The following is a 27,054-nucleotide window of genomic DNA, read 5'->3' as shown; positions in this document are numbered from 1 at the left end:
TACCCTCTCTATAATTTTGATCCCAATTCCAGTATTACTATATTCATTCATTCAACAAGTATTTACTGAGTGCTTACTATGTGCCAGGAATATGGCTAGGAACACAGCAGTGAAGATAAACTGTTAAAAGTCTCTGCCCTTATGGAAGTTCACATGCTCTAAAACACTTTTCACTAAAACCAACTCAGATCAAAGCAACTCCCCAGCTTATTGCCTATTCGTTCATAGAATCAGTTCCCAAATATGAAAATTCAACCTATATCTCCTACACAAGGAGTATCAAATTTCAGTAGGTGCTGTTGGTCATTTTTTTATGTGTGAAATTTAACTTTATTGTATAAGGAATTAGCTAAGGAGCAAAGAAACAACTATTTTAATAAAAAATGACATTCATCTAGATTAAATTCAGAAGGCTAAAATCTAGTAAATGTCCACATTTAGCCAAGCATAAAAATCTGGCAGCAAATATGTATATTTTGAGATTTAAAAATGACATCAGTTTTTCCAAAAATAAGTCACTATCAGAGAAAGTTTTCCTTGGGAAGGCTACTTTTGTCAATAAACAGAATACAGAATGGGAAAGACCAGATGAATATGATTTTGGGTTATAGGGTTTGAATTTGGGAGACTGGGAGAGTAGGAGTACCCTAAAGAATTATTAAGTTATGAATGGAAGTGATTTTAGAATATAGGGTGTTTAATTTTTAAACATGCTTAATTTGATATGACAGCAAGCTATCCCAGTTGAAAATGATCCAGCATGAAGATTCTACAGTAGGATTTAAGAAAAATATCAGATCTGGGTATCAGCAGGACAAGGGTAGACGTTATAAGAAAAGGTGAGAATCTCCGAGAAAAATGGCTCAGACAGTGGAATGCTGGAGAGATCCAAAAATGGAATCTTCAGGAACATTGAGTTCAGCTCCAGCCTCCCTCCACCTTTCTCCTTCCCCTCTCTAGGTGATCTCATCTGATTATAGAGCCAACTTAGCTAAACAACCATGTACAACTCATAATTTCAATCTTCCCTGTTATGAATAGACATAGAAATGCAAACAACATGCAAATACTTAAGGAAACAATGAAAGCATCCTACGCACAAGCAAAGAAATAAAAACATCATAAAGCTATAAGGAATAGATTTCTATGGGAAAATTAACTTCCTATCTTCTAGTATTTGTGAAACTAGTTTTTTTAATAGGAAAATTGAGATTTTTGGAAGCTTTAGGAATCAACTTTGGTGTACACAAGAGTCTTTTAGGTGCTAAACATCATTGAAAATACGACTCAGCACCTATGGTGAATATAAAACAAAATTTATTTTAGAACATGGAGATCAAGAAGTCAAAAGAGTCATTTTACATGTTTATATTTCTTGAGCAAATACATTTAAAAATAAACTCATAAATGAAGACAAAAAAAAAAAAAGTGATGTAGTTTGGATCATGGTTGTGTAAGATTTTGAAGACCATAAGAGTACGATGCTCCCAGAGGTCCCAAAGAAAGAAACAGGGAGGCTAGGGGGAAAAATAAAATTTTTTTAATGTAAACTTTTAAAAATTTCAGTAGCAAAGAGAAGGAATGACAAGAGGGAAATGGTGCAGACAGGTTGAAAGGTGTAGTCTGAAACTGAAGAGCATGTGCGAGATTCGTAGGGCAGTTTCATAATATATGCAGAGGGATGCTCCCAAATAAAATAGTGGCATAAGTAGACATCTTGGTGGGTGTGACGAATGAAGAAAGAGGACCAGAAAATACGTGCCAAAGTTGATATGAGAGCTGTACACAGTGCATCTCAATAGTAAACACCAAGAGGAAAAAATTAACCAGAACAGAGAGGTCCAAAGGCTATGTCTAAAAAATTATATAATCTGAGTTCAATCATAGGCTTTGAGAAAACTGCTGAGACCATATGACCCTCACTCCGTTTCAAAGTCCAAAGCTAGCAGTCAGTTAGTAGATTAACTGGTGGCCTCAAATCATCAGTAAAATAGTAAGACCAAATTAGAAGTCAAACTGGTGTTGTTGCTGGGATGGCGCCCAGGGTCCTGAGCATGCTGAGCGTGTGTTCTGCAACTGAGCTGTATGCCCAGCCCAAGTTAAACCAACTCAGAAAAGCACACTTTAATCACTCTTTACATATGGGCTTACAATAAGGTCCTAATTGTGTGACCTTGACTTATTTGGGGATTTCTCTTGACTAAATTGTAAAGTTATCAGAACAAGAGTAACCAGAGTGACTTCAGTTTAGCTGGAGATACAGTAACTGGTGCACAGAATGCATTCTTTAGTACATGCCTAATGTTGGGTGAAGTGCAGCTGCACCTTTATTCTCTATTCCTATAGCTAGAATTAAACCAGTTTCATTTGTCCTTAGCTTCATTTGTCTCAGTCTGACTTAATCACTTGGCTCTAAACTAGGTTGAAATTTAATCCAAAGTCAGATGATGGTTTCTTTTAAAGAATCCTACTACCTACCTACACACTGGAGTGGCTGCCCTGGTCTCTACCACCACCTTTTGCATTCACCACAGCAGCGATGCAGCTATCAGGGAAACTGAGGAGTTTCCACCTAACAAGCATTTCAAGGAATACGTCAGTCTCATATTTTTTAGAAAGGTGCTGGTAGCTCCTCATCGTTTATAATTTGAACTCCTAGTTTGCCTCTTTGAAAGACTCCAGCTATTGAGAAAGAGCAAGTGGCTGATGGTGGTAGGTATTTTCTCACCTTTCAATGCACAGGACACAGCCCGCTGTGTAGGTTATTTAGTAGACAGAACTCAGCTTCAGGGTCCTCTGCAGAGGTCCAGCCCATCCCACAGTACAAGGTGACCTACACCTCTGCTGGCACTCAGCTTTAGAGCCTACACTAAGATGGTCAGGCTCTCTGACTTCTACAGTGTTTACCCATCTCTTCAAAATCAATTTCCAATATAAATTTTTGTTTGTATTAATTTGTGTAACCATCTATACATCATTTTTTGTATTAATTCATTTCACCATCTTTTTGTCACTAGTTTTGGGTCCTTAAAATACACTAAAATTATGAGGCAAGATAATAAATACCTTAGAATTACCTAACAAGCATTTTTTAAACAGCAGAGCAATGCAAAAAGGAAAACGAAGAAAGTTTATTGTTAAGAACCACAAAGGTTTAATTACATATAGTTCTCTTGAAAAGGAGAGGCTATCTTTTCCAATACAGCAAACAATGTACAAGAAATATCAGAAAACAGAATTTCCGGAGGCAATTTTATGCATGTTTATTATCAATATGTAACATTCAATAAAGTGACTTTTTGAATTAGTTGTGTGTATATATATATGTGTATATATATATATATATATATATATACACATACATATGCAGGCATATATATATATATATATATGTGTGTGTGTGTGTACACATATATATGAGATTAATGACACTGGTAAATATATCTTCATTAAGGTGTAAATTCATGCTTGCTAGTATATATTTTCAATATGAGTTAAGGGCAAACTTATCATCTGCCTGTGAATACTTACTTCAATAACTTAAAAATTTCATAAAGCTATATTCTGTCCTTGAGTTTATAAGCAAATGTCTCCATAGACCTTTCATGTGTTTATAGTTGGCACACTGTAATATTCTGCATAATACTGCTCAATGGGATGTTGGACACTATAATTACAGCATAATTATAATCATACTATAATTATAGTAAAACTAGAAACCATTTTATTGATAAAGAATCTTTCATCTGAAAAAAAAACTATATGAAAGTGTGCCAAAATGATTTCAGATTATATAATAAAGTTTATGAGACTTGTAATAAAGTTTATCTTTAAACACAAATACCAAATGTTGATAGTGATTGTTGATGTATGTGTTGGCCTACAACCTCCCTAAATATATCTATTTATCTATGTGTTCTGAAAAAATGGTAATGGAATATGATTTTCTTAAATTGTAGGACATATACATAATGTAAAATTTAACCACTTCAACTATTTGTAAGTGTACAGTTCAGTGGCATTAAGTACCTTTGCACTACTATGAAACCATCACCACCAACCATTTCCCAGAACTTCATTGTAACCTCACAGAGAAACTGTATCGGTTAAACACTAACTCCTCATTCTTCCTCCCACCATCCCTGACAAGACCACTCTACTTACAGTGTCTGTAAACTTGACTCTTTTTAGGTACCTCATATAAGTGGAATTGTATATTTGTCCTTTTGTGACTGGTTTGTTTCACTTAGCATAATGTCTTAAGGCACATCCAGGTCACAGCATGTATCATCATCTCATTCTTTTTAAAGGATGAATACTAGTCCATTATATATATATATATATATATATATGCATATACACACATACATATATAAACACACATATAATATAAATATACACACACACATGTACACACACATATATACATACACAAATACACATTTTATTTATCTATTGATGGATGGACACTTGGACTGCTTCCACCTTTGAGTTGCTGTGAATAATGCTGTTATGATCACAGCATCCGTTCAAGTTCTTGCTTTCAGTTCCAGAAATAGAATTGCTAGATCATATGGTTATTCTGTTTTAAGTTTTTGAGGAACCTCCATATGGTTTTCCACAGCAGTTGTACCATTTTATGCTTTCACCTGCAATGCACAAGGGTTCCAATTTCTCCACATAGGAATGATTGCAGAGGCACTCTACAAGTAAGCTACATCCCCAGTTCAATGCCCTACTTTTTTTTTTTTAATTTGAGAAAAGTTCTCTCTAAGTTGTAGAGGCTGGCCTCAAACTTGCAATCCCCCTGCCCCAGCCTTCCAAGTAACACAGGGGTGTGTCACCACACCTGGCTTAGATTATTCTTTAAAAATAAAAAATATGAATTAATATTTTGTGAAATAATTTCTGGGCTTGTTTCCTTTCATTTCAGAAACCTGAATTCCAAAATGTCTCTGGCAAGGAGAGACAAAGAAAGTTAATAGTTATAAAAGTTAAATCAGAGTACATGTTACAACAATGTAAAAAATTGAGGTGGGGGGGGGACTAGCACCATATATAATGGGGTCAGAGGAGTTTCCTCCCTAAATTCCTAACTCTACATTACATTCCTTAGAATGCAGTGGCAAATTTAACTCACAAGCTGAGAAGGGAGGCAAACACACACTCTGATAATAGCAAACTAAAGCGAAGTCCGTACTGAGTTTGGAACTTCAGAGAGCTGAAATAAAAAGATAATCAGATAATAAACATCTAAGTTTTCTAAGGTTTATTGATAGAGAGGTGATCATGAATTTAATTTTTCTGATGTATTCTTCAAACTATTGTATAAGTTGAATAATGACAATTTGGTTTCAAATATTATATGTATTTGGCTATATTAAATAAAGGAACATTTGAAGGAGGATGGGATTTATGTAAAATATTCAAAAGATGGGAATTAAGTAAAGCAGCCAACATTTGAAACAGGCAAGCATTGGAATCACCATTCTGAGTTTAGGAGTAATAATATTGTAAAGATAATAACAACAATATAATACATATATAATATATAGTATATATTATAAAGATATTTCATGTATATATCTATTAGTTTCATATGAAAATATATTATCCATAAAGGAAAACAATAATTTTCACTTTATAAAATACAGTAATATAAATTTAAGAAAACAAATTGACATTTTTGTGATAAATTCAAATTTTGTGATGAAATTCTAAATTTTTTAAAGAAAGATTAAATAATTTAAATTTCATCAAAATGACTTCAAAATAGAATTTAAGAATTACAATCTGGACATGAAAGAATACTGTGATCCTTTTTCAGTTATTTTAAAGTTATTCACAAAGGATTTTGATTAGCTTAGCTACTACATGCACGTTGAGACTATTTCCAAGTAGACGGTAACATTGCTTCACTGTTATCTTCTCAGGAAATCCTAGAAAAGAGAGAAAAATTTACAATACTATCATTTGTAATAGTAATTTCTAGAGATAAAAGGATGCATCCTTTAACAAAGGTATGGTGATCATTTCATAACACCATTTCAGTCAACAACAATTTCAGTCAACAAGGGACTGCATATATGATGGTAGTCTCTAAGATGATATCACCTAGTGACACTAGCTGTCTTAGTTTGTGTAAGTACACTATTATGTTTACATAATTATGAAATCGGCTGAGGATTCATTTCTCAGAATGCATCCTCGTTGTTCAACAACACATAACTGTATATCACTAAAGTCTTCATTAAGTTTTACTGATAAATGAAGAGTCTGGAGCCAAAAAATATTATGTAGCATTTCATTATACTGTCCACATAAGATAATATCATATCACAGTATATTATATAGCATCAAATTATGGGTAGTGCAAATATGCACATGTGTGCACACAGGTGTCCATAGATGCGGAAGACACAGAAATTCATGTATTAATGAAATCTTGAAAAAGTACTGGCAGACATTTTCTTCTACATTGTTTCTTTTATTTAGTAACATTTTTATGGAGATAAAATTCACATGCCATAAAATTCACTCTTTTAGAGTATATAGTTCAGTGGTTTTTAGAATAGTTTTTTAAACATCTCCACTAATTCTAGAACATTTTCATTACTTCAAAAAAGAAACCTGATACCCATTAACAGCTCTTGCTATTTCCCCTCCATATCCCCCAATCACGAATCTACTTTCTCTATCTATAGATTCATCTATTCTGAACATTTCATATAAATGAAACCATAAAATATATTGTCTTTTGTATCTAGTTTCTTTTGCATGGCATGTTTTCTTTTCTTTTTTTTTTTTTTTTTTTTTTTTTGGTACCAGGGATTGAACTCATGGGCACTCAACCACTGAGCCACATCCCCAGCCCTATTTTATATATTATTTAGAGACAGGGTCTCACTGAGTTGCTTAGCACCTCACTTTTGCTGAGGTAGGCTTTGAACTCATGATCCTCCTGCCTCAGCCTCCTGAGCTGCTGGGATTACAGGTGTGTGCCACTGCACCTGGCTGGCATAATATTTTCAAGATTCATTCGCATCATTGTGCGTTTCAATACTTATTCCTTTTTATGGAGGAAGACTATTTTGTTACATGAATATACCACATTTTATTTATCCATTCGTTCACTGGTAAGACATTTGGGTTGTGTCTGCTTTTTGGCTATTGTGAAAATGTTAATATGAACATTCACACATACATTTTTTGTGTGAAAATGTTTTAAATTCTCTTGATCATATAACTAGTGGTGAAGTTGTTGAGTCACACAAAAATGCTATGTTTAATGTCTGTATTATGGTCAGACTGCTTTCTGAAGCAGGAGACACCATTACATTTCCACCAGCAGCTGATGAGAGTTCCAATTTCTTCACATCTTTGCCAACACTATTACTATCTTTTATTTTAACCATCCTAATGTGTATGATGTAATATTTCATTGTGGTTTGATTTACAATTCCCTAATAACTAAACATGTTAAACAACTTTTTCATATGCTTTTTAGCTACTTGTCTATCTTCTTTGGAGAAATGCTGATTCAAATCCTTTGCACATTTTTAAGCTGGATTATTCTTTCTTTTTGTTGCTGTATTGTAAGTTTCTTTATATATTCTGGATACAAATCCTTCAGTTGTTTTTCATACTGTGTTAACGCATACTGATTTTCTCATGTTGGACTTCTGTTCACATTCAGGACACTTTGGCATAGCAATAAATTAAAGAAAATTTAAATTAGAAAATAAAATGAAGGACATAATTAAAAAGTATTAAAAATAGATAAATTTCATTATATTTGTAAGGACCAGAGGTAGAGTTGGTTATTCTACAGTTGTTTCATCAACTTTTGACATATTAACTGCAATAAAATAAACAGTAATTATTATTAAAATACTATTATTTGCAATTGATCATGATTGTAAATTCCATATTCTAAAGATAATACGTGATAGGCAAACATATGACTCATTTCAAAAACTAGATCAAAGTAGACAGAAGTACAAAGGTATCTACAAATAAGCCTTTAGAATATCCCGAGGACAATCTTTTGCAATATTAAGATTATAACAAAGAGGAGGAAAGGTTTGGGAACAAGTCAAATCTGTAAAAATTGTGAGTGTGTGTATGTGTGTATTTGTGTGTGTCTATCTGTGTGTCCATGTGTACCTTATATGTAGTGGTGTCTAAACTAACAGGAAAAGTTACAAAATTGTTTTAAGTTAAAAGGTGACTTATAAAAATCTAGATACATTAAAATAATAATAATTCTCAAAAGAAGTACAAATTAACAAGGTCAAGATAATAGCTTTCATCCATTTAGAGTCCCTCTCTTCCAAAGCCTGCTACCTCTCAAGAATGTGTGCTGCCAGTCACAAAGAACCAGGACACAATGTACAGAAGGATCAATGCAGATCTATCATTGCCAGTGGACAAACAGCTCAAACAATAACCATTTTTGGACCCTGAGTCAATAATGTTGGAAACACATGTGAAGGACAGTGTGTGATGTGCTGTTCAGTGGTAACATAAGGGCAAGCTTCTCTACACAAATATATCACATATTTTAAAAGAAGATTCAGCAATTTAACAGATACTTTTTACAAGAATTGTACATATGTATTTAAAAAACTCTGAAAACTCTATTTATATATCTAAAATTTTTAAAGTGAGAAAAGTATTTATGAAGTAAAGGCTATTAAAGTAAATGGCTATCATTTAAAAGTAAAAGCAAAGAAATTTTATATTGCCCTAGATATTGTATAAGCATTTTAAACACGTTACTCACTTCACTGTCACAGCAACCCTATGAAATAGGTGCTATAATTACCACCATTTTACAAATGAAGAAACTAAGGCAGAGAGAGGTTAAAGAGGAGCTAGGATTCAGACTTGGTCTGACTCTGGGCTCTGTCTGTGCCCTCACCAAGTTTCGGTTTTAACAGAGTGACTACTACTCCTAGAATAAAACAAATACTGTGATAAAACTTAGGTATTCCTTTTTATTTGATAGACAATTACTTGTCTCTAGTGGTATGTAAAATATGTCTGATTGTTCAAAAAAAGAAAAAAATAACTAGAAAAGCAAACTAGAAATTGGAATTCTTGAGTTCAATTCTCAGTTCTTCATTTGTTCTATAATATTTTCTTACTCACTTTGTGACATAAACTAAGACAAGGAAAGTATGCTTTTCTTAATAACACTCCCCAGGATATTTGGAACTGAATGACATCAGCAAAAATACATGAATAAATAAATAAATAAATGCAGGGAGCAGAAAATAAACTTGGTTGCTGCAACTGTGCTCAGACAATCCATTACATTGACAGTTTGTTCCCAATGTACAAAAAAAATCTATATTCTAAAACTTCATCTGAAAATTCATTATGTAGAATCTGAAACATAATTTATTTCAAGAATAGTAGTGTAATTAGTATTACAATAGTATTAGATCTAACACAGTTTCATTTTTCTACATTCAAATTTCTACTCAGAGTTGTCAAAAGCATATTTCTTCCTTCTGTCAACCTTAGAAGTTGGTGAGGGAGGTCTATCTTTCTTCCTGCTCATTAGCCAGGTACTGGGAGCACACTTACTACCAAGCCTAAAAAAGCCATCGGTTTCTTTTCTTTTCATTTCATTTTTTTTTTAACGTATTTATTTATTTATTTATTTTATTTTTTACAGACTGCACAGCTGAGAGCACTGGCCCACAATGATATCAGGAAGGGGCTGCTACTGCTTTTAGCAGGCAACGGAAGTGTGTCCAATCTTTTAACAGCAACAATTCCCAGATTTCCTGGACTGCCAAAGAAGTTAGAACTCTGTCTTTCTCACTCTATACCACATCTTCACTTTTGTTCTCGAGATACCCTGGTACAGATCCCTTAATGTTTGGTAAAGTCTGGCATCCATGTTCCTGATGCCTCTTTCTTTCCTTGACTACCTCTCCATCTTTTATTTTCTCCAGTAATTAACCCTTCACACAACGGATGAAAATGTACTGTGGAAGAGAATAAATATAAATACTTTCTTCCCCCCACATCCTCAAGAGAACTGCCGTTTAATTTCTTCATTCAAAAAGCTAATCATAGGCATTCTTTCACAAGACCTCATGTGGGATTTACTAAAATCAGACCTCTGCAGTGAAACTCCACATCATGTAAAACTACAAGAATGGGATTCTAATTAGAATAAGTTATATTCTATGTATGTATAATACATCAAAATACACTCTCCTGTCGAACTTTGACCCATTACTGAAGTTAAAGGAGAGGGCAAACTGAATCAGAGGGAATAGACTGAAGCAGATTATTAGGGAGAGGGAAAAGAGGACAGGAAAATGCCCCAAATGGGCACAATCAGGAAAGGAAGGAAGTTTCTTGAACCCACTTTTGTGGGCAAGGGTTTATTATAATATGTACATGTGAGTCCCTAATGAATTTTGAGAATGTAAATAAATGAAAACTGAGATTTTCATAGATCCCACATACCAAACTCTGGAGGAAATCCAAGGAGATTTGCTATTTCTTTAGGAGTGAAATATCGCAATTTAAGCATTGACAACTTTGTTATCTTATCTTCTTGTGGCAAATTAGTAAGGGACTTGTAGATATTCTCAATCTGTAAGAAAACATTCAAGATAACTAAAAACGTAGTATGGAACCAGATTTGTTAATATTTTCAATTTTAAGACAGTTTTAAGAAGATGGACATAAATGGGAAAGGCAGTAGAATGAATCAGACATAACTTTCCTGTGTTCATACGTGAATATAAAACCAGTATAATTCCACATCATGTACAACCACAATAGGAAGTTATACTCCATATATGTATGATATGTCAAAATACATTCTACTGTCATGTATAACTAAAAAGAACAAATAAAAAAGGAAAAAGAAAAAGAAGATGGACATATAGTCTGCTGTAATACATGGTAGCAAAATGCATGGGCAAAAAAGTATCTCTGTAATAAAGTATGTAACTGTCTCAACAATGGCAATCTAAACTATGAAAAAGAACAAAAGGCTAACATTGATCAGGATACTTTCCAGTAATTTATATCTGACACTTTTGATCTCTTCAAATTAATCATAAGACTATAAGTAATCATTGACAATATTACAAAACAGAAATATAGTGAAAGATATAAAGGAAACAAGGTCAACCAACGAAGCCAACTTCATAAGGCTAAAAGATCATTGAAAATATTTGTGTTGACAATCAATTTCATCTAATTAAGAAACTTTCTTAAAATGGTAAAACATATTAAATGATTTCTCAAATCCAGACTTTCACTTGCCTATGATAATATGTTTAGCATAAATTTTATTAATAGTTGAGTTAAAATCAGCATTAGAGAAGATAATGTAATGTTATATTAAAATTACATAAAAATATATAAAACTTACTATTGAGCTTATGTTCAACCATAGCACCATTAAGAGTTTAAAACTAAAGAATTTAAAAGTACATTGCCAAAACAGATTTTATTTTCCTTAAAAGGAAGTTTTATAGTATGTACTACAAAGGAGGACTCCAATATTAACATGCCTGTGGAAATTTTAGAGTGTTTACTACTATAGGCTAAGTTTCAATTTGCTATTCATGGAAAAAAAAAAGAAATGCAGCATATAAGAATAAGAAAAATGAGAATAAAAACAAAACCTTCCTTATACACGGGCACATATGCAGCAATAAAAGACTTACCCTACACTAAAGAAAATTATGTGAATATATGTGTACATAAATGAACAACATATTTATTCCCAGTTGAACATGTATTCGTTCCCAATTGAACATGTAAAATGGTTTTAACATTCTCAAATTAAGTATTAAACATAATTTTTAAAAAAATGTGTCTCATAACATCCCAGGCTGGCCTTGAAATCAATATCCTCATTCCTCAGCCTCCCAGGTGGCTGGGATTATAGGCAAGTGCTACCATGCTGAGCGCATTATTATTATTATTATTTTCAGTGCTAGGTATTAAACCCAGGGCCTTGTATGCTAAGCAAGCACTCTACTACTGAGCTATACCACCAGCTGATGTAACATTATTTAAAGTTCTAAAATATTTCAGTTTTAAAACATCTGTGGTACCTGTACATCCTCTGCAGTCTGTAACACAGATCCTGTCCCTTCTATGTAGCTTCCATAACTGAAAAATTAACATGAATATTATGTAGTACCTGATGTATTTGTTAATGCTAAATTTCTTAAATATTTTTTGAATGATGTAATCTACATGGTTACATAGTTCTGAAATATCTGGAATGATATCACATTCATTGCACATGATATAATATGCTTTAAAAAAATGTTAGGTAAAAACCGCAAGATAATTCTACTTAAACTTTTAAAAAACCACACATGGAACAGTTTTTTGAGTTGCTTAAACATTACTAAATTATGTAATATTGTCATTTTTTTGGTATTAATTCTCACATCCGTAATGTTCATCACTAGAAGCTACGCAGTTTATATTCAAAAGTAATTCAATGCTGGCATCCCTGCCACATTACACCAAATGTTATATAGGTAAAAATAGATTATGGCCATTTTTTAAAAAATGCATGAACCATTGTATCTTTTCATGATCCCCAAGCCCTGCTTTCTAATACCATATAAACAGAATCCCACTGAGCCTGGGTTTGCCTCTCATTTAACCCAATATGTTTTTATAATCATTTTCATACAAGAATTTGACCATAACCATTAAACTCTAATAAAAAAAGAAAAAAATTACAAAAAAATAAAAAGAATTAGACTATCATGTAAAAAACATATAATATGAAATTCTTCAGAAATGAAAGATATTAGTAATATTTCTTTCTCTATCATTATCAAACTAGCTGTTCAACATATTAATATTATTTTTGCAAAGAGAAAAATTTAACATATAAATTGAAAAAATCACACAAAGGAAAAATAATTTTTTGAAATTGCTTTTTCACATATTATGGGCATATAAATTTGTATGTATGTATATCTTACCTGTAGTAAAAAAAAAGATATAGTAAAGCTTCTTTTATACCATCTCATCTTTATAAAATAATTTCAAGGTTGCTTTTTATTGCAAAATTGATAAGTCTTATTTTATGAGAGTCCTAAACAGAACCTATTGGACTTGGTCATAGACAACAGCTGAGTGAAGACTTTTAAGGTACTGTAAAGTAATAAACCCTTTCCCCTAGAAGTACAAGGGCAGAGTATGATAAAGTCAGAATGAGTTTACTGGGGCTGTACCAGGGCACAGTGTTTTATATAACATATCTAGTGAGAAGGTAAGAAGAGAATGCTTAAATTGCCAAATCACACAACTACCTATCAAATGAGGCTGAGTATTAGGGATCTTTGGCAAAATTTTTCTGAAGAGGCCTAATGTTCCCCTTTTCCTAGGTTTAAAAACATTGATGAAAATGTATTAAACATTCAAGAAACAACCCAAAAGAAGCCCCCCTAAATGTTGGTCAATAACTAATGAGTAAAACAAATAATGACATACTCATACCAGGAAAATAAAAAAGACCTTTATGTACTGATGTGCAATAATATCCAATTTATATTGGGTAGTGAAAAAAAGGCATATAATATTGCATGCAGTATGCTACCATTTACTTAAAAGGGGAATAAAAATATACATGTATCCTTAAATACATCCTTATAAACAGTATCTCAGAAAGGTTATATAGTAAATTGACATACTCGTTTAAGGAAGGGATCCTGGATGGCCAGGAAACAGAAGTAGAAGGATCTTAGTACCTTGAGAGCCCGGGTTATGGATCAGTGGTAGGGCGTTTGCCTTACATGCTCAAGGCCCTGGGTTCAATCCACAGTGGCACAAAAACAAAAAAATTTAGTGCCTTTTGAATCTTGAACCATGGAAATATACTACTCACTCAAAAAACTGAGTAAAACTTAAATTTAAAAATTAATTGAATGTGCTTCAGCTGATTCAATTTTATTTATTTAGATTAAAATATAACTTTTTTATACATTGATTGTGGGAGTGGACATAACTCTTTGAGGTTTGATGTGCCATGGAAAGAAAGGTAATTCATGAGCTACAGAAACCATGTTTACACCATGAGCTCCAATGAAGGTCACTAAACAAATGGCCTTGTCTTTTCTGAACATTTCTGTGGGTGGTGTACATAATGTTCTGCCAAAAGGAATTTTCACTTGTGTTCTACTGGAACACGAAGCAGGCAATTAGCAGCAAAAATAATAACAATAAAAGTAATAAAGCTATCAGAAACATTTTATAAAATTCTCTTTGTTTTGAGAAGACCTAAAAGAAATAACAGTTATAAAAACCTAGTTATTTTGAATACAGCATGAATAAGGTCTCTTTAAAACTTACCCTTTGGTAAAGCACGTGGACCGTCTGCAAGTGGGCTTAACAATATCTAATAAAAGAGCATATCGCAGTAATGACTTTGGTGGCAAAATGTACTGATTGGTGTCAATATCATCTTCAAGAAAATCTTTTAGCATTTGCACAGAGAGATCACTGTCCTGCTTATGTTTTCTTTGAATTTCTTCTGCAGTTTCAAGCTTAAAAAGAATGGCATCTTTTCCAGAACATTGCATACTGCTATCAAAGCAAATACTGGGTTCTGTTTTCTTTTTTTTAATTTTATTTTCTGCATCCACTGCACATTTTTGTGTGTATTCATATTCAGTTTTGGGAAACTCCATCAGTACCTGGAATTAAGTAAAAAATACAGAAACTATCAAAAGCCCTATTAAAAATAAAAGACAAATTAATAATGTTCAGTAAACATTATGTAAATGCCTCTTTAATGCTTATGGTGGTGTTATTAGAAGGAATTGGGGCTTTCTTGTATTTGTACCAGTTATTACAAGTTATTAATCATATAGCTATAGTGTCATCAGGCTACAGATGATTTATTTCATGGAATTACTGTTTTCTGTATTTATTTACAAAAACATTCAACAAAGTAAGAGGAATTATATTAAATACTGATACAGCATAATATGTGGAAAAGTTTAGAAAGCAACATTACATTTCAAATAATATATTTTGGATAGAAGTTTTCCATATTCTTTATCAAAAAGAAAAAACTGGAACATAATCATAATCTAAAAGAAAACTAGTAATTAAAAAAGTGCTTTCTGTCATGAAAGGTTATTTCTATTCAAGACCCACAAGAAAAACCTGTTTCTGCAAAACTCATAACCATGTATAAAGTCCCATTTTATAAAAGAAAAACCACTCCAAGCATTGTCAAGGATTAAGTTTTTGATAATATACTCTATACATTGTTTTTGGAACTGTCCACTGTGTCACAAAGAATTGAAATAATGAAACTGATTTCTTATTAGTAAGACTTGGCATTTTAGGACTTAATAGTGATGGTTATAGAGAGCTTAATTGAACCACTGAACCCACCCCCATTTTTGATCAAAGCACATAAAATTGACTTCATAATTATCAATTAAGCATTCTACTCTAGATTGTACTAATTATTACACTATTTTAATCAATTAGGCTAAATAGTACTGGTTTTAAAGAAAATGCAATCACTGTGTTAAAATATTTTTAAGTGATTTTTAAGACAGTATATTATATTTTATCAAAAGTAACCAATCTTCAGTTGGGGAGAGAAAACAATAAATGAAAATAGTCAATGGTCAGAAGAAAAACTGTAGGGAGAGATGGGGGAATAACAACACTAATGGTAATTTTTTTCTCTTCACTTTTTTTCTTCCCTAATGAAGAAAGAAAATTTTTGTGTGTTTCATTTTGGTTTTGTTTAGTTTAAACCAATAAAACTGTCACCAGGAGAGGACAAAGACCCTGGAGACATACATAGGGTATGGTCTATATGTATATACACATTCTATAGGACAGATATAAATCCACACAAAGTATTTCTTGAAAATAAGTTAGCAGACTGGGATATATTTATAACAAATAAACCGTAATAACAATAACAATACCTGACCAGAGACTTGAAAAGGTAATGGCTCTGACTGAAGTTTTGCAATAAGGAAGTACCTTAGCCTTGAATTTGGAATGCCAAGCTGCAAATGGAGCAGAGCAATTAGTTACTATACAAAAAGAGATCTTTACTAACTTTATCACCTAGTAAAATAACTCATACAGGTATACATCTAGCTTTTGCTAGAGCAAATTGTGTTACTGATTTTTGGAAAATTTCTTTGTAACAAATTTGAAACCTGTTAAATTCTAGTAAATTCTAACCCTGCTAAACTGAGGTTTTGTACATTTACTCAAATGAAATAGTGAATCTGATAAATCATTATTTCTATGAGTCATTTTTATGTTACACCTTCCAAGTAAGAAGAAATAGATATTTTCTACATTCATTATTGCTAATGCAGTAATCATAAAAAATGAAAGTCAAATATAGCTATTCTTGGCTATGTATTACTTTATTGTATCTATGTATTACTTTATTTATTATTTATTAATAAAGGAAGATTCATTATATTTTAGAAGTTAAAAGGCAATAAATATGAAATAAATTTAGAGATCAGATATCAATTTCTACAGCTTGTTTACCTAATGTTTTAAGTGGGATTTCTTTTCATTTCTGGGCAAAGAACTATATAATACAGTAAACATTATGAGAAACTAAAAATAAAAATGACAACAGTGATACCTACAAAACCGAAATCTGTCAATTAGCTTATCTTATAACAAATCACCTTAATTTCTTAACCATGAATGTTTGTGACTGAATGCTAAGTAACAAAAAGTGTAATTAGAAAATTATCATATGGTTCATTTTCTTTTCTACTTTGGATTACTTTTGGGCATTATCTAGACAAAACACACCTAGTTTGTAAATGCCACATTTATATATTTCCAAAATGTGCTCTCATTTATTTTTCAAAAGAAAAATACATTGCTTCAGTGATAGAACACTTGCCTAGCATGCACAAGGCCCTCAGTTCAATTCCCAGTGCAAGAAAAATACAATAAAAATATAATCTTTATGAACACCAATACATATTTTTTAATAAGATACATATAAATAAATCTATACATGTGTACTACATTCTTTAGAAAGTAAGAACACTGTCTGATCTAATTTCAGAATTTACATAAAATATTATAAAAATAAAGCTATTCTGCTCATTGAATAAAATTTCCATTGGGGGAAAAAGCCTTTAAGTTATAATTTATGTAAAGGTTTATAATTGTTGTACCTACAGAGGTTGGAGATAACAGAAATTCTTGGTACTGAAAGCCACAATTTTCTATTGTTTGTATCAACATGTCTCTAAAAAAGAAAGATTAAAAGAAAAGTTTTCACTCTTTTGTTGCAAATGTGGTTTCTATATAAAACAGTGTGTATAAAGCTTCATTGTAAATGAAAATTGTAACTGCACTCAAGCTGTTTAGAAAGATAATAATCTTAATTCTAGCCCAGTATTTGAAAAATTATATTAATAAAAAGATAGATAATTCAATCATAAGTAAATAAAGATGTCAGATAATGTACCTAAATTGATGAAAAGTTTGAATTGTTAACCTACTGATGATGAATTTTCCATGGATACTGAAACTATATCTTCCTGGCAGCAAATCAGATGAGAACAGTGGTATAATGGACAGCAGGTGAGTAAAGGACTCAGATGGATGCTTTCTGCCCACCTGGGCCACCATCTGACAAAACCCTGATGCAGGACTTCTTAGGTCTAACTATAGGGCAGGAAATGCCCATCAACAGAACAAATTCTTGCTAAGAACATTTCTGTTTCAAAAGAAACAGTCACCAATATAAGTGACTAAAATTTAGAAAAATCTTTCCCATTAAAATCAATGTTCATTCTGGAAAAATTCAAATATATCAAAAAGGGAAGCAATCAGTAGAACAAAACTTTGTAAATTCCCAGCACAGCCCCCCACAAAATCCTTTGTAATACTTTTTACATTATTAGCCACAAGCAATACTAATAAATAAAATATATAGTACACATTAAATGCCAGATTGTATGTGTTTATTTTTAAGTTCTTTATTTCACAACAGTTCCTACTATAAAATACACCAAGCCTAAGATGTATACAAGACAAATATATTTTTTACCTTGTAGAAGATACTTCAAAACCTTTAACATTTTCTAAAAGAATATACTTTGGCAAATTTTGTAATCTAAAAAAAGAAAGAAAAACAAATGGAATATTAAATATTTAATTACTAAGAAATAAAAAGTAAAGAAAATCATTTGTGGGAAATACAAGGTTAAATAATTTTCTGAACTTTTTATAAAAATGTATATGTGAAACAACTCAAACTTCCATAAACATGGCATGATTGATAAATTTCGCACTTTAAATGTTAACTTACACTGAAGCTTATCTCAAAATATGGGTTTGTGCAAAGCCTTTGCACTGCACAACTCAAAGGGCTGCCACTCACATGGCATGAGAGCTTCTAGGGTTAACACAAATTTCTAGGCCATGGGTAACAGTATTCACTAACAAAAGCATCATTTGCATTACCATTAAACAATAGAATTAGCTAGTAAGTTGTAACTCCCTGCTATTCACTGTGGTGGCAAGTGTGAAATCATGAAACATTTGCAGTTATTCTATCAGTCATGGTTTAAGACAATAAATGATATGCACAGTATTTAGAGGGAGCATATATAAACTGCTAATTTCTATGAAATGAAACCCACATTCTTCCAGACCCAAAGTTTTCAATATAAGATAAATTCGTACAAGAGTGAAAGTTTTTACCTTGGGAGAATACTTAGAATGTATAAGAAGCTATTTGTCCTTGGATCAGTCATATCACCCTGTAAGCCAATTCTAAAGGAGTAAAGAAAACAAAAAGTTTATAAATAGCTTTATATAAAGTTATCAAATCACTTCTAAAAGGTTAAAACTGAGAATTAAAGTTGGTCCTCACACAGACAAAAAAAATTATCATTTCTGTTGCTATAGTGAACAAAATGCATTTATTCACTTAAAAAGAAAAAAGTCTTACATATCTAATAAATACACCTAAAATTTATTTATACAAAGCAATATGTCAAAGTAACTCACACAAAGCAAAGAAGAATAAGAAGTCAATGAGCAATGAAACCAATTATTCTCTTAAAATCACTTTGTTTAGGAAAAAATACACATACACAATTGCTGGTGACATTTTTTGCTCAGCTCCAAGAGAGACAACAAGAATTCAGATGAATAAGCTGTTTGGGTAGGGTGGCAACCTGGAGTTGATAGCACAGTAATAATCACCATTTAAACAGATTAAATAATAAGCAAGACTAGATAATCTTGTCCAATGTAAACACAGACTTAAGCTGAAGACTATTTTATAAGCAGGAGTTGCAACATGGTTAAGCCAACTGAGGTCAAGATGGATCACGTAAACAGGTAGTATCTGAGCTAGCAATTACACATAATAAAATTCAGAATATGATCAAGGGGCAAGTAGAAAGGAAGACTTGGATTGGGCCTGCAAAGCAGGAACAAAGGACTGGGGTTTAAAACCTTGGTACTTATTAGCTTTCATAATATTAAATAAGTTACTTGACATCACTTAGTTTGCTCATTCCTGTCAGGAGGGACAAATTTGCAAAGGGATTAGAGTGGATTTGAACAGATTCCTCAGAAATCTTTGTTTCTTCACACTCTGAGTTTCAAAGTATAACTATAGAATCAGTTACTGCTACCCTCAGCAGCCCGAGCTGGGCTAATACAGTTATGGTAAGTGGGTAGCAGGGAAGATACTGGGGCCACTGCAGTAATATACGATGCTTCACAGTGCTAGGGCTGCATTCTGATTTGTTTATCCCACCTAACCCTATATACCTAGAACCACCTTATATGGAACGTCTTCTGCTTTCTCAGGTAAACTCCTTGTCCTCTTTCAGACACAGCTCAGACAACATCTCTGAAAGAATGTCTAGTACACAAAAATGTCTCCAAGTACACAGTAAGCCATTTTCTGCTCTAGGCTTGCTCTCTCAGTACATTAAATATTTTTTTTAGTATATAATTTATATCACATTATAAGATGATTATTTGCCAGTCATTCATTCACATTAAACTATAAGCTCTCTAAGGACAGGAACAAAAGCATCAAAAACAAAGTATGGCATTCAGGTGCACAATAAATCCTTGGGGAATTAGTTTTTAGTGAGCTATTGAAACTCATCATGAGAATATTTGAATCAGAATATTTATTAGATGTTCTTTCACTTAAAGGTACAAATATTAAAACAGGAATGTATAAAATGATTAATAAATCCTGAATCTGATATTCACTAATTTTGTAGTTGTAGGAAAATTACTTAGCCTTTCTATGGCTTAGTTTCTCACTTATAAAATGTAACAACAATGCCTATCCCATAAGCTTGTTAAATGATATGCTCTATGTAAGATACTTGGATGATTATTACTATTATTATTAGTATTTAAAATAAATTACTGTTATTAAGAATATTTAAGTGAAGATGAATTAGTTAAGATTTCATTTAAGGTCTGTGGGCATAACTTGGTGGTAGAGCACTTGCCTAGCATAAGCAAGGCCCTGAATTCAATCCTCAGCATTCAAAAAAGAAAAAAAAAAAAAAGATTTCATTTATGATATAAGTCCTTAAAACATAAAATCAAATGAATATTATTTAATTATTTAATGAAATTATAATGTAGCTATGAAAAAAATCAATATTAAATGTACATACCAATTTTAAGAAATGTAAAATACACAAATACATGCTAGACTAGCATTTGAGATTTACAGTTAATTATGACTTTACTGTGCATTATAATAATTCACTTTCATTAACCAGTATTAGAAAGATATTCTGAATGCTCAATAGTTTAAACACATTAAGGCTGTTCGGGCCACATTATGGTTTGGATATAAGGTATCATCCAAAAGCTCCTGTGTTAATGCAGGAATATTCAGAGGTAAAATGATTATGAGAACTGTGATCTAATCAATCTACCATATTTTGAATGAATTAACTGGATGGTAACCAGTTAATTGTGTGGCTGGAGGTGTGTCACTGGGGCCCTGCATCTTCCCTGCAGCCTTTTCCCCTTTCTCTGTTTCCTGGCCACTATGTTCTGAGCTGCCACTTTCTTCTGCCATGATGCTCTGCCTCACCTCATGCCCTCAGCAATGGAGTTGGCCAACCATGAACTGAACCTCTGAAACTATGAGCTCCAAACAAACTTTTCCTCCTCTAAGTTGTTCTTGTCCGATATTTTGGTCACAGTAACAGAAAGCTTACTAACATGGGTCAGATATAAATGTTTCATATTAGGCAGATACAGTCATGCATATCCACTGTTGATAAAATCATTGTGCTCATCTGACCATCATAGTCATTTACTTTATGATTAATGCTGAATTATAAATCTGAATATATGAAATAAATTATTAATGAAAAATTTCAAAACTATGAAATGCAGAAGATCTTCCTACACAGAGAAATTATACATACTAATATGTATTATACATACCGTGTGAATGGCTGACATGGAGGGCTCATTAAAATCATATTGAAAGATAATTTGTCAAACTCTTCCAGTGTAATGCCCTAAAAAATGCACATTTGGTTAAAAAACAAATATAAAAACACAGATAGAATGAGGAAGAAAGAAAAATACTAACCAATTATGACTAAATATATCAAAAATCATAAGTTTATATAACACAAAACTTTTCAAATCAACTTCAGTAAAACTAACTTCCCAAAACAATCTTAAGAGAAAGTCAGGTAGTAAACTAAAGCTGTGGGAAATTAGGTGGCCTCTCCCAAGGTCATCCAAGGCAGAGCTAGAACAAAAATTTACTTCATCTTAAGCATTTGTTTCCTCTATAATGACTTAAGTGTAACACTGATTTGTTTTCTGAATCAAACATGGAGAACTTTATTTTACAATTAATGATCACTGGCATACAGTCTAAGAAGTTTTTAGGTACCTATCTACCAGTAAATTTTTTACTTAGCAAATGTGATAGATCAGTGTCTATCCCTAACATGTATGCCTCTATTAAAATAACACCATATATAAAACAGGCTCATTTTCAGATACCTACAATTATTGTATTATTTTGCAGTTGTGTGAAGTCAAAACACTTCAAAAGACCATACATAAGAGAATTTAAATGATCCTGAATTTGCTCCTTTTTTATATATCAGAAGATAAAGAGAAGCACAAGTCAAGTATTTGCCAACTCTTATTAAACACTCTTTGTGCATATCTTTATAAATTTAAAGAGATCAGCCCAGAACCATACCCTTACTAATCATAACACACTTCTGGGAAGTTCAAGTACATGGATGAAGCAGGATAATCTTTACTCTGAGTTCTGTGAAGAGTTAACCTGGGAACATGTCAGTTGTCTCCATTATATTCAAGGTCAATAACACATATAGAAGGCAATAAGTGACATGTATCTTGAGGCAGTACTCATTTTTTTCTAATTTTTATTAGGAGAAATTAAAAACATTCAGAAAAAGAAAATAAATTTTTCTCAAAGGTTTTTCTGACATAGTTTTGTTCTTTCCAATTATTATTATGTTGAATAATATTAATAGAATTTCTAATTTTAACCTAATGCAGTTCCAAAACAAAATCAACTTTGGTCATGCTATATTATTCCTTTAATGTGCTTCTGATCTCTTTGTTCATATTTTATTTAGGATTACTAAGTTTATATTCATAAGACAATGGTTTTCTTATTTTGTGGCATATTATACTGACTCAATAAAAATTTTTTGAGGAGTGTTTCTTATCATGTCCTACCCTATCAACCCTGATGCTATTTTACCCACATATACTCACAACAATTAGACCTTTCTTGAGGATTGTACCCAATATAATTATAAAGTAACTTTCTAAAACTCTAAAATGATTTTGGCCTTGAAATCCATCTTATCTAATACTAATTTTGAAACCCCTTTTATCCTTTATTAGCATTTGTCTGTTATGTCTTTGTTCATTTTTTTAGGTACAATATGTTGTTCATATCACAAAGATATAGGGTCGCTCAACAGAGAAGGAGGAGGAGATCAAGAGGGAGGGGAGGGAGGAAAAAAGGGAAAGAGGAAGAAATATGGAATGAATTTAACAAAATCAGGTATATATATATATCCCAAAATCAGGTTTTATATACATACATATATATATATATATATATACCTAAAAGAATTTCACCTTTATTATGTATAGAAAATACCAATCAAAAATAAATAAAGGAGTGAAAGGAGGATCAAAAGAGGAGAGGGGGGAGAAAAAAGGGAGGGAAGAGGGGAGGGAAAATGGGGAGAGTAGAGGTTGAAATCAAATTTCTTACATGTATTCTTTTGTCAAAATGAACCCAAATATTAAGTATAATTATAATGCTCTAATAAAAAACAACATTCATAGATCAACCCGTCGATATTTCTGAGTACCTGTTCTACATCAGGCGTGGTGCTAGGTCTGGGAATACAACAATGAACATAGCAGACGAGGCTTCTGCTCATATAAAGTCTGGACACTAGTGACTAGTAATTTCCCACTTGCTCTCTAGACAACTTACTGATTTTAGTTTTAGCACCAGGTATCTTTTAGACTGAGGCGTTCTACCCCTGGATAAAAACCTATGTGTGCTTTTTCAGGCCTAACCACAGGCAATTACAAAGGCTTTCCAAGGCAGGCCTCACTGGGAAGAGCCGCTTTCCTCACACCAGACCTGGCACACAGTCAATATAGAAGGCAGTTTCTAAAAGGAGTCACAGTTGTGATCTCAGTCCCTCCTCAACTATCATGCTCTTCACATAATCCCAGAACTTTCATTTCTAGGTCTCTTCAACCAAGGCTTTGGGTAGAAATCCCCTGCCAAAGAACTCTTTCCAGGGAAAGGAAAAGGAAACCCTGAAGGCAGTTCTCCCCAAAGTCAGGGCCCAGCACTTTTCCACTCCTCACCCTCCCCTTAATGCCAGAGGTTCTCTCAACAGTGAAAGGGCCTGACATTTACACTGATGCAAGAGGACACAGGGAACACAGGGCATAGGCATTTTCTTTGGTTTTGGAGTCTTACCCATACCATAATGGTAAGCAGGCAAAGGCTCAGCTCTGCTGAGTTCCTGACAATAATGTTAAATAATGTTTTAAAATACTGATAGCTTCATTTGTCTGCTGTAAACATATTTTTGAGTCTTACTCCCCCTTCTCACTCCAGTTACAGACATTATAATCACTACAATGCAAAGCTTTACAACATTCTCACCCTTTTTCTAACCATCATTTCTTTCTAACATGGCAGCTTCAAGCTTGGATTCTCTACTTTGATTCAGCTCTTGCTTAGCTAGAGTAAGTGATCAGTTCGTGAATTGATGGATGTTTTATTTTATAAATTTTTCATCTGTTTCCATTAATATTTTTGCTCCATTTGATTTACTCTCTTCTTCAGAAGCACTGATTATATTTATCATGGATCATTTTTATCTTCAGTAGGTATCATTTACTTTTCAACATTCTGATCTTTTATTTTGCTTTATTTTTCTCAAGCTCCATTCTTTAAGCGTCTACTTAGAGTATGGTCTACTTTGCTCTTTCTACTCTGGCATGACTTCATTTCTACAATGGTTTCATTTTGCTCCTCTTTCTTTCCAGACCTCTTCATGCTTTTCAAATTTTATCACTGTTCTTTGCTTATATTTATCTGATATTTTAAGATACATTTTATTTACTGCTTGAAGATCATGGAGACCTGTTTGAAATCATTTCTTGTTTGAAATGATGCTTCTTACCATCATTTTTATATTGCATATTCTGCTTTTTTTATTTATACATCTTATCTCCTTTAAAAACTACTAAGTATAGCCTCAAACTGGGTTCCTTTCCAATTATTATTCATTTTTTTAATAGGGGCCACTTGAACGCAGGCGTTTGCTAAAAGATGAGGAGAAGCAGTGGCAGCTTCCATTCGGGTATGTGAGGTCACACTGTTGTTGGTAAAAAGCAGCTGAACCATTTAACCTAAGAGGAGTCCTCTGCCCCTCATCCATGCTCTCACCTTCAAGGTGAGAAGGATGCATACACAGGTTGCAACGGAGCTTTCAGCCTTGTGAGTTGGGTTTTTTGTGTCTCTTCTCCTGACTGTCAAGAACCAATGATCAAACATTATGGGGTTTATTTTTCTCCCTTGCAATTCTTTCCTTCCTGATTGAACACAAGATACACAGTGGTTTGCGTGCAATTTTGTGACCTATCATCTGACAGAATATAAAACATGAACTTTCTTCTCGTAATTTTCTTTTAAATTTAGATGACTTATCTTCCAATTAAGCTACCAGAAACCAATATTTGGCAGTTTTTTTGATCATGTTTTCCTTGCTATAAACATAACGAAATAAGAATAATAACTCACTTCAATTGTCTTCGCCAGTAACTGTGTGTGAGGAAAATTATACTCGTATACTTCATTAGCGACAGTGTTTACATCAACGGCAGCTACCACTTGTGCGGGTATACAGCTTTCTGTAATGATAAATGGAATATCTCAGAAAGAAAAGATCTTAATATTGTTTGCTCATCAGAGTCAAAACAGCAGAAATTAGCAGTGTATTTCCTTACTTACTCAATCATTTAGCCAGATTTCAGACCTCAATGGAAAACTAGGAAAGGAGGAAACAGGCATGAAGTAGAATATTTGAGTATGTACTCTGATTCATCTCTGTAACAGCATTCCAATGCTAAAAATAAGATTCAAATTTTAGTCATTACCTCATATTTACTTTTCTCTCTCATTAAGATACATGGTTATGAGTCAAATAGGAAGTCTTCCTATGTTAAAACAGATCGAAAAAGGAAAGTGTAGAATATTCTAAAAGTCATAATATTTGGGAACATTAAATAAATAAATTACCATGTGTTCTTCATCTTCTCACATTAAAATAAAGCTGCTTCTTAAAACCACTAAAAATGCTTTTAGGTGTTTTTTAATAGCTTGAGATATAGTTGACATACTACAAAATTTACCTGCTTGAAGTTCAGATAAGTTTTTACAAGTGAACAGTTAATTGGTGTCCAAATGTGAAAGATTCACAGACTAAAACTCATGACAGACGAGGAGAGAATATAAGAACAAGGGAAGCAATTATAAAGGCATGTTTTCATGCCCATCTATCTTTTGCTGAAGAAAAGCATTTTCAAAATGATTTCAGATTCAGAAAATTTTAACATATTCTTTAATGACAGTCAAAATTTGAACTCTGTAACTGTAGCTGCTGCTATGTTTTGAAATTATGATCCTTATCCCTAAAACATGTATAAACCCAATTATGTGCAGATCCTATCCCAAATCAGGAGTAAATGTGAAGAATTTTAAAAACAAAAGTATTTGAGACAAAAAAAAAAAAATCATGAAAGAGAACATAACAATATTACATAGTAGAGCCAAACAGTTATTTCTTTAATAACCATTCGCTGATGAATGGATAGCTTAGCTTAGCCCAAACATCACAAAGGGGAAAAATATTAAGGTGTGAGGAGCTCCCTCAAACTGAGGCCCAGAAGAGATGAAGCCAGAGAGAAGAAAAGGTGGGGGTGGTATATAAATGTATCCAAATAAGTTTACCAAGCACCTTCTAGGCTCAAGTCACTTAGCTAGGTATATGATTCAGCTAGGTATCCTGCTGAAAAGTACGATCATTGCTCCTCATTTATAGTTTATTGGAAACTTTGAAGTCTAGTTAGTAATACCATGGGCAGCTGCCTCCAATTGAATTCTAATTCAATAACTAGTTTCCTACCTTAGTTTAAGTTTAATGTTATAAATTCTATCTTTTTAAAGGCATCAGAGAGATCTTAAAACAGATAAAGAAGACTTCTGAACAACAAAAAAATAGTATCCATGAATTAATTTGCAAAATATCAATATTGTAATTCACATCAAGAACTAAGCTACTAATCACTGTAAGAGAACATAGAATTAAGTGAACTTCACTGTAGTATTTTACTGTTTTGCTAAATAAGATACATTTTAATCAGCATGATATAGTCTGCTTGCATTTCCACAATATATATAGCAAACAG

General features: G+C 32.6%; 1 protein-coding gene across 8 annotated transcripts in view; it reads right to left on the bottom strand.

The window, feature by feature from the left end:
• Window positions 1-3,116: 3,116 nt before the first annotated feature.
• Trdmt1 (tRNA aspartic acid methyltransferase 1) overlaps window positions 3,117-27,054 on the bottom strand; it is a 63,307-nt gene continuing 39,369 nt past the window's right edge. For 3 of the 8 annotated variants that reach the window (XM_047521395.1, XM_047521388.1, XM_047521393.1), the window contains exons 2-11: window positions 25,388-25,497; window positions 21,487-21,563; window positions 18,742-18,813; window positions 18,086-18,151; window positions 17,209-17,278; window positions 15,969-16,052; window positions 14,365-14,708; window positions 12,102-12,159; window positions 10,492-10,621; window positions 3,117-5,939 (exon numbers count right to left, since the gene is read on the bottom strand). In XM_047521395.1, the coding sequence (XP_047377351.1) occupies window positions 5,839-5,939; window positions 10,492-10,621; window positions 12,102-12,159; window positions 14,365-14,708; window positions 15,969-16,052; window positions 17,209-17,278; window positions 18,086-18,151; window positions 18,742-18,813; window positions 21,487-21,524 (963 nt within the window). In that variant the 5' untranslated portion in view covers window positions 21,525-21,563; window positions 25,388-25,497 and the 3' untranslated portion in view covers window positions 3,117-5,838. Of the gene's footprint in view, window positions 5,940-6,923; window positions 7,701-10,491; window positions 10,622-12,101; window positions 12,160-14,364; window positions 14,709-15,968; window positions 16,053-17,208; window positions 17,279-18,085; window positions 18,152-18,741; window positions 18,814-21,486; window positions 21,564-25,387; window positions 25,498-25,597; window positions 25,713-27,054 lie in introns of those variants that run through there. The other 5 variants (XM_047521390.1, XM_047521391.1, XM_047521392.1 and 2 more) reach the window with 4 other exon arrangements.

The sequence above is a fragment of the Sciurus carolinensis genome, chromosome 12 (assembly GCF_902686445.1).
Source record: "Sciurus carolinensis chromosome 12, mSciCar1.2, whole genome shotgun sequence".
Taxonomy (NCBI): Eukaryota; Metazoa; Chordata; class Mammalia; order Rodentia; family Sciuridae; genus Sciurus; species Sciurus carolinensis.
Note: the sequence above shows the minus strand (reverse complement) of the source record. Positions and strands in the feature narration are given on the sequence as shown.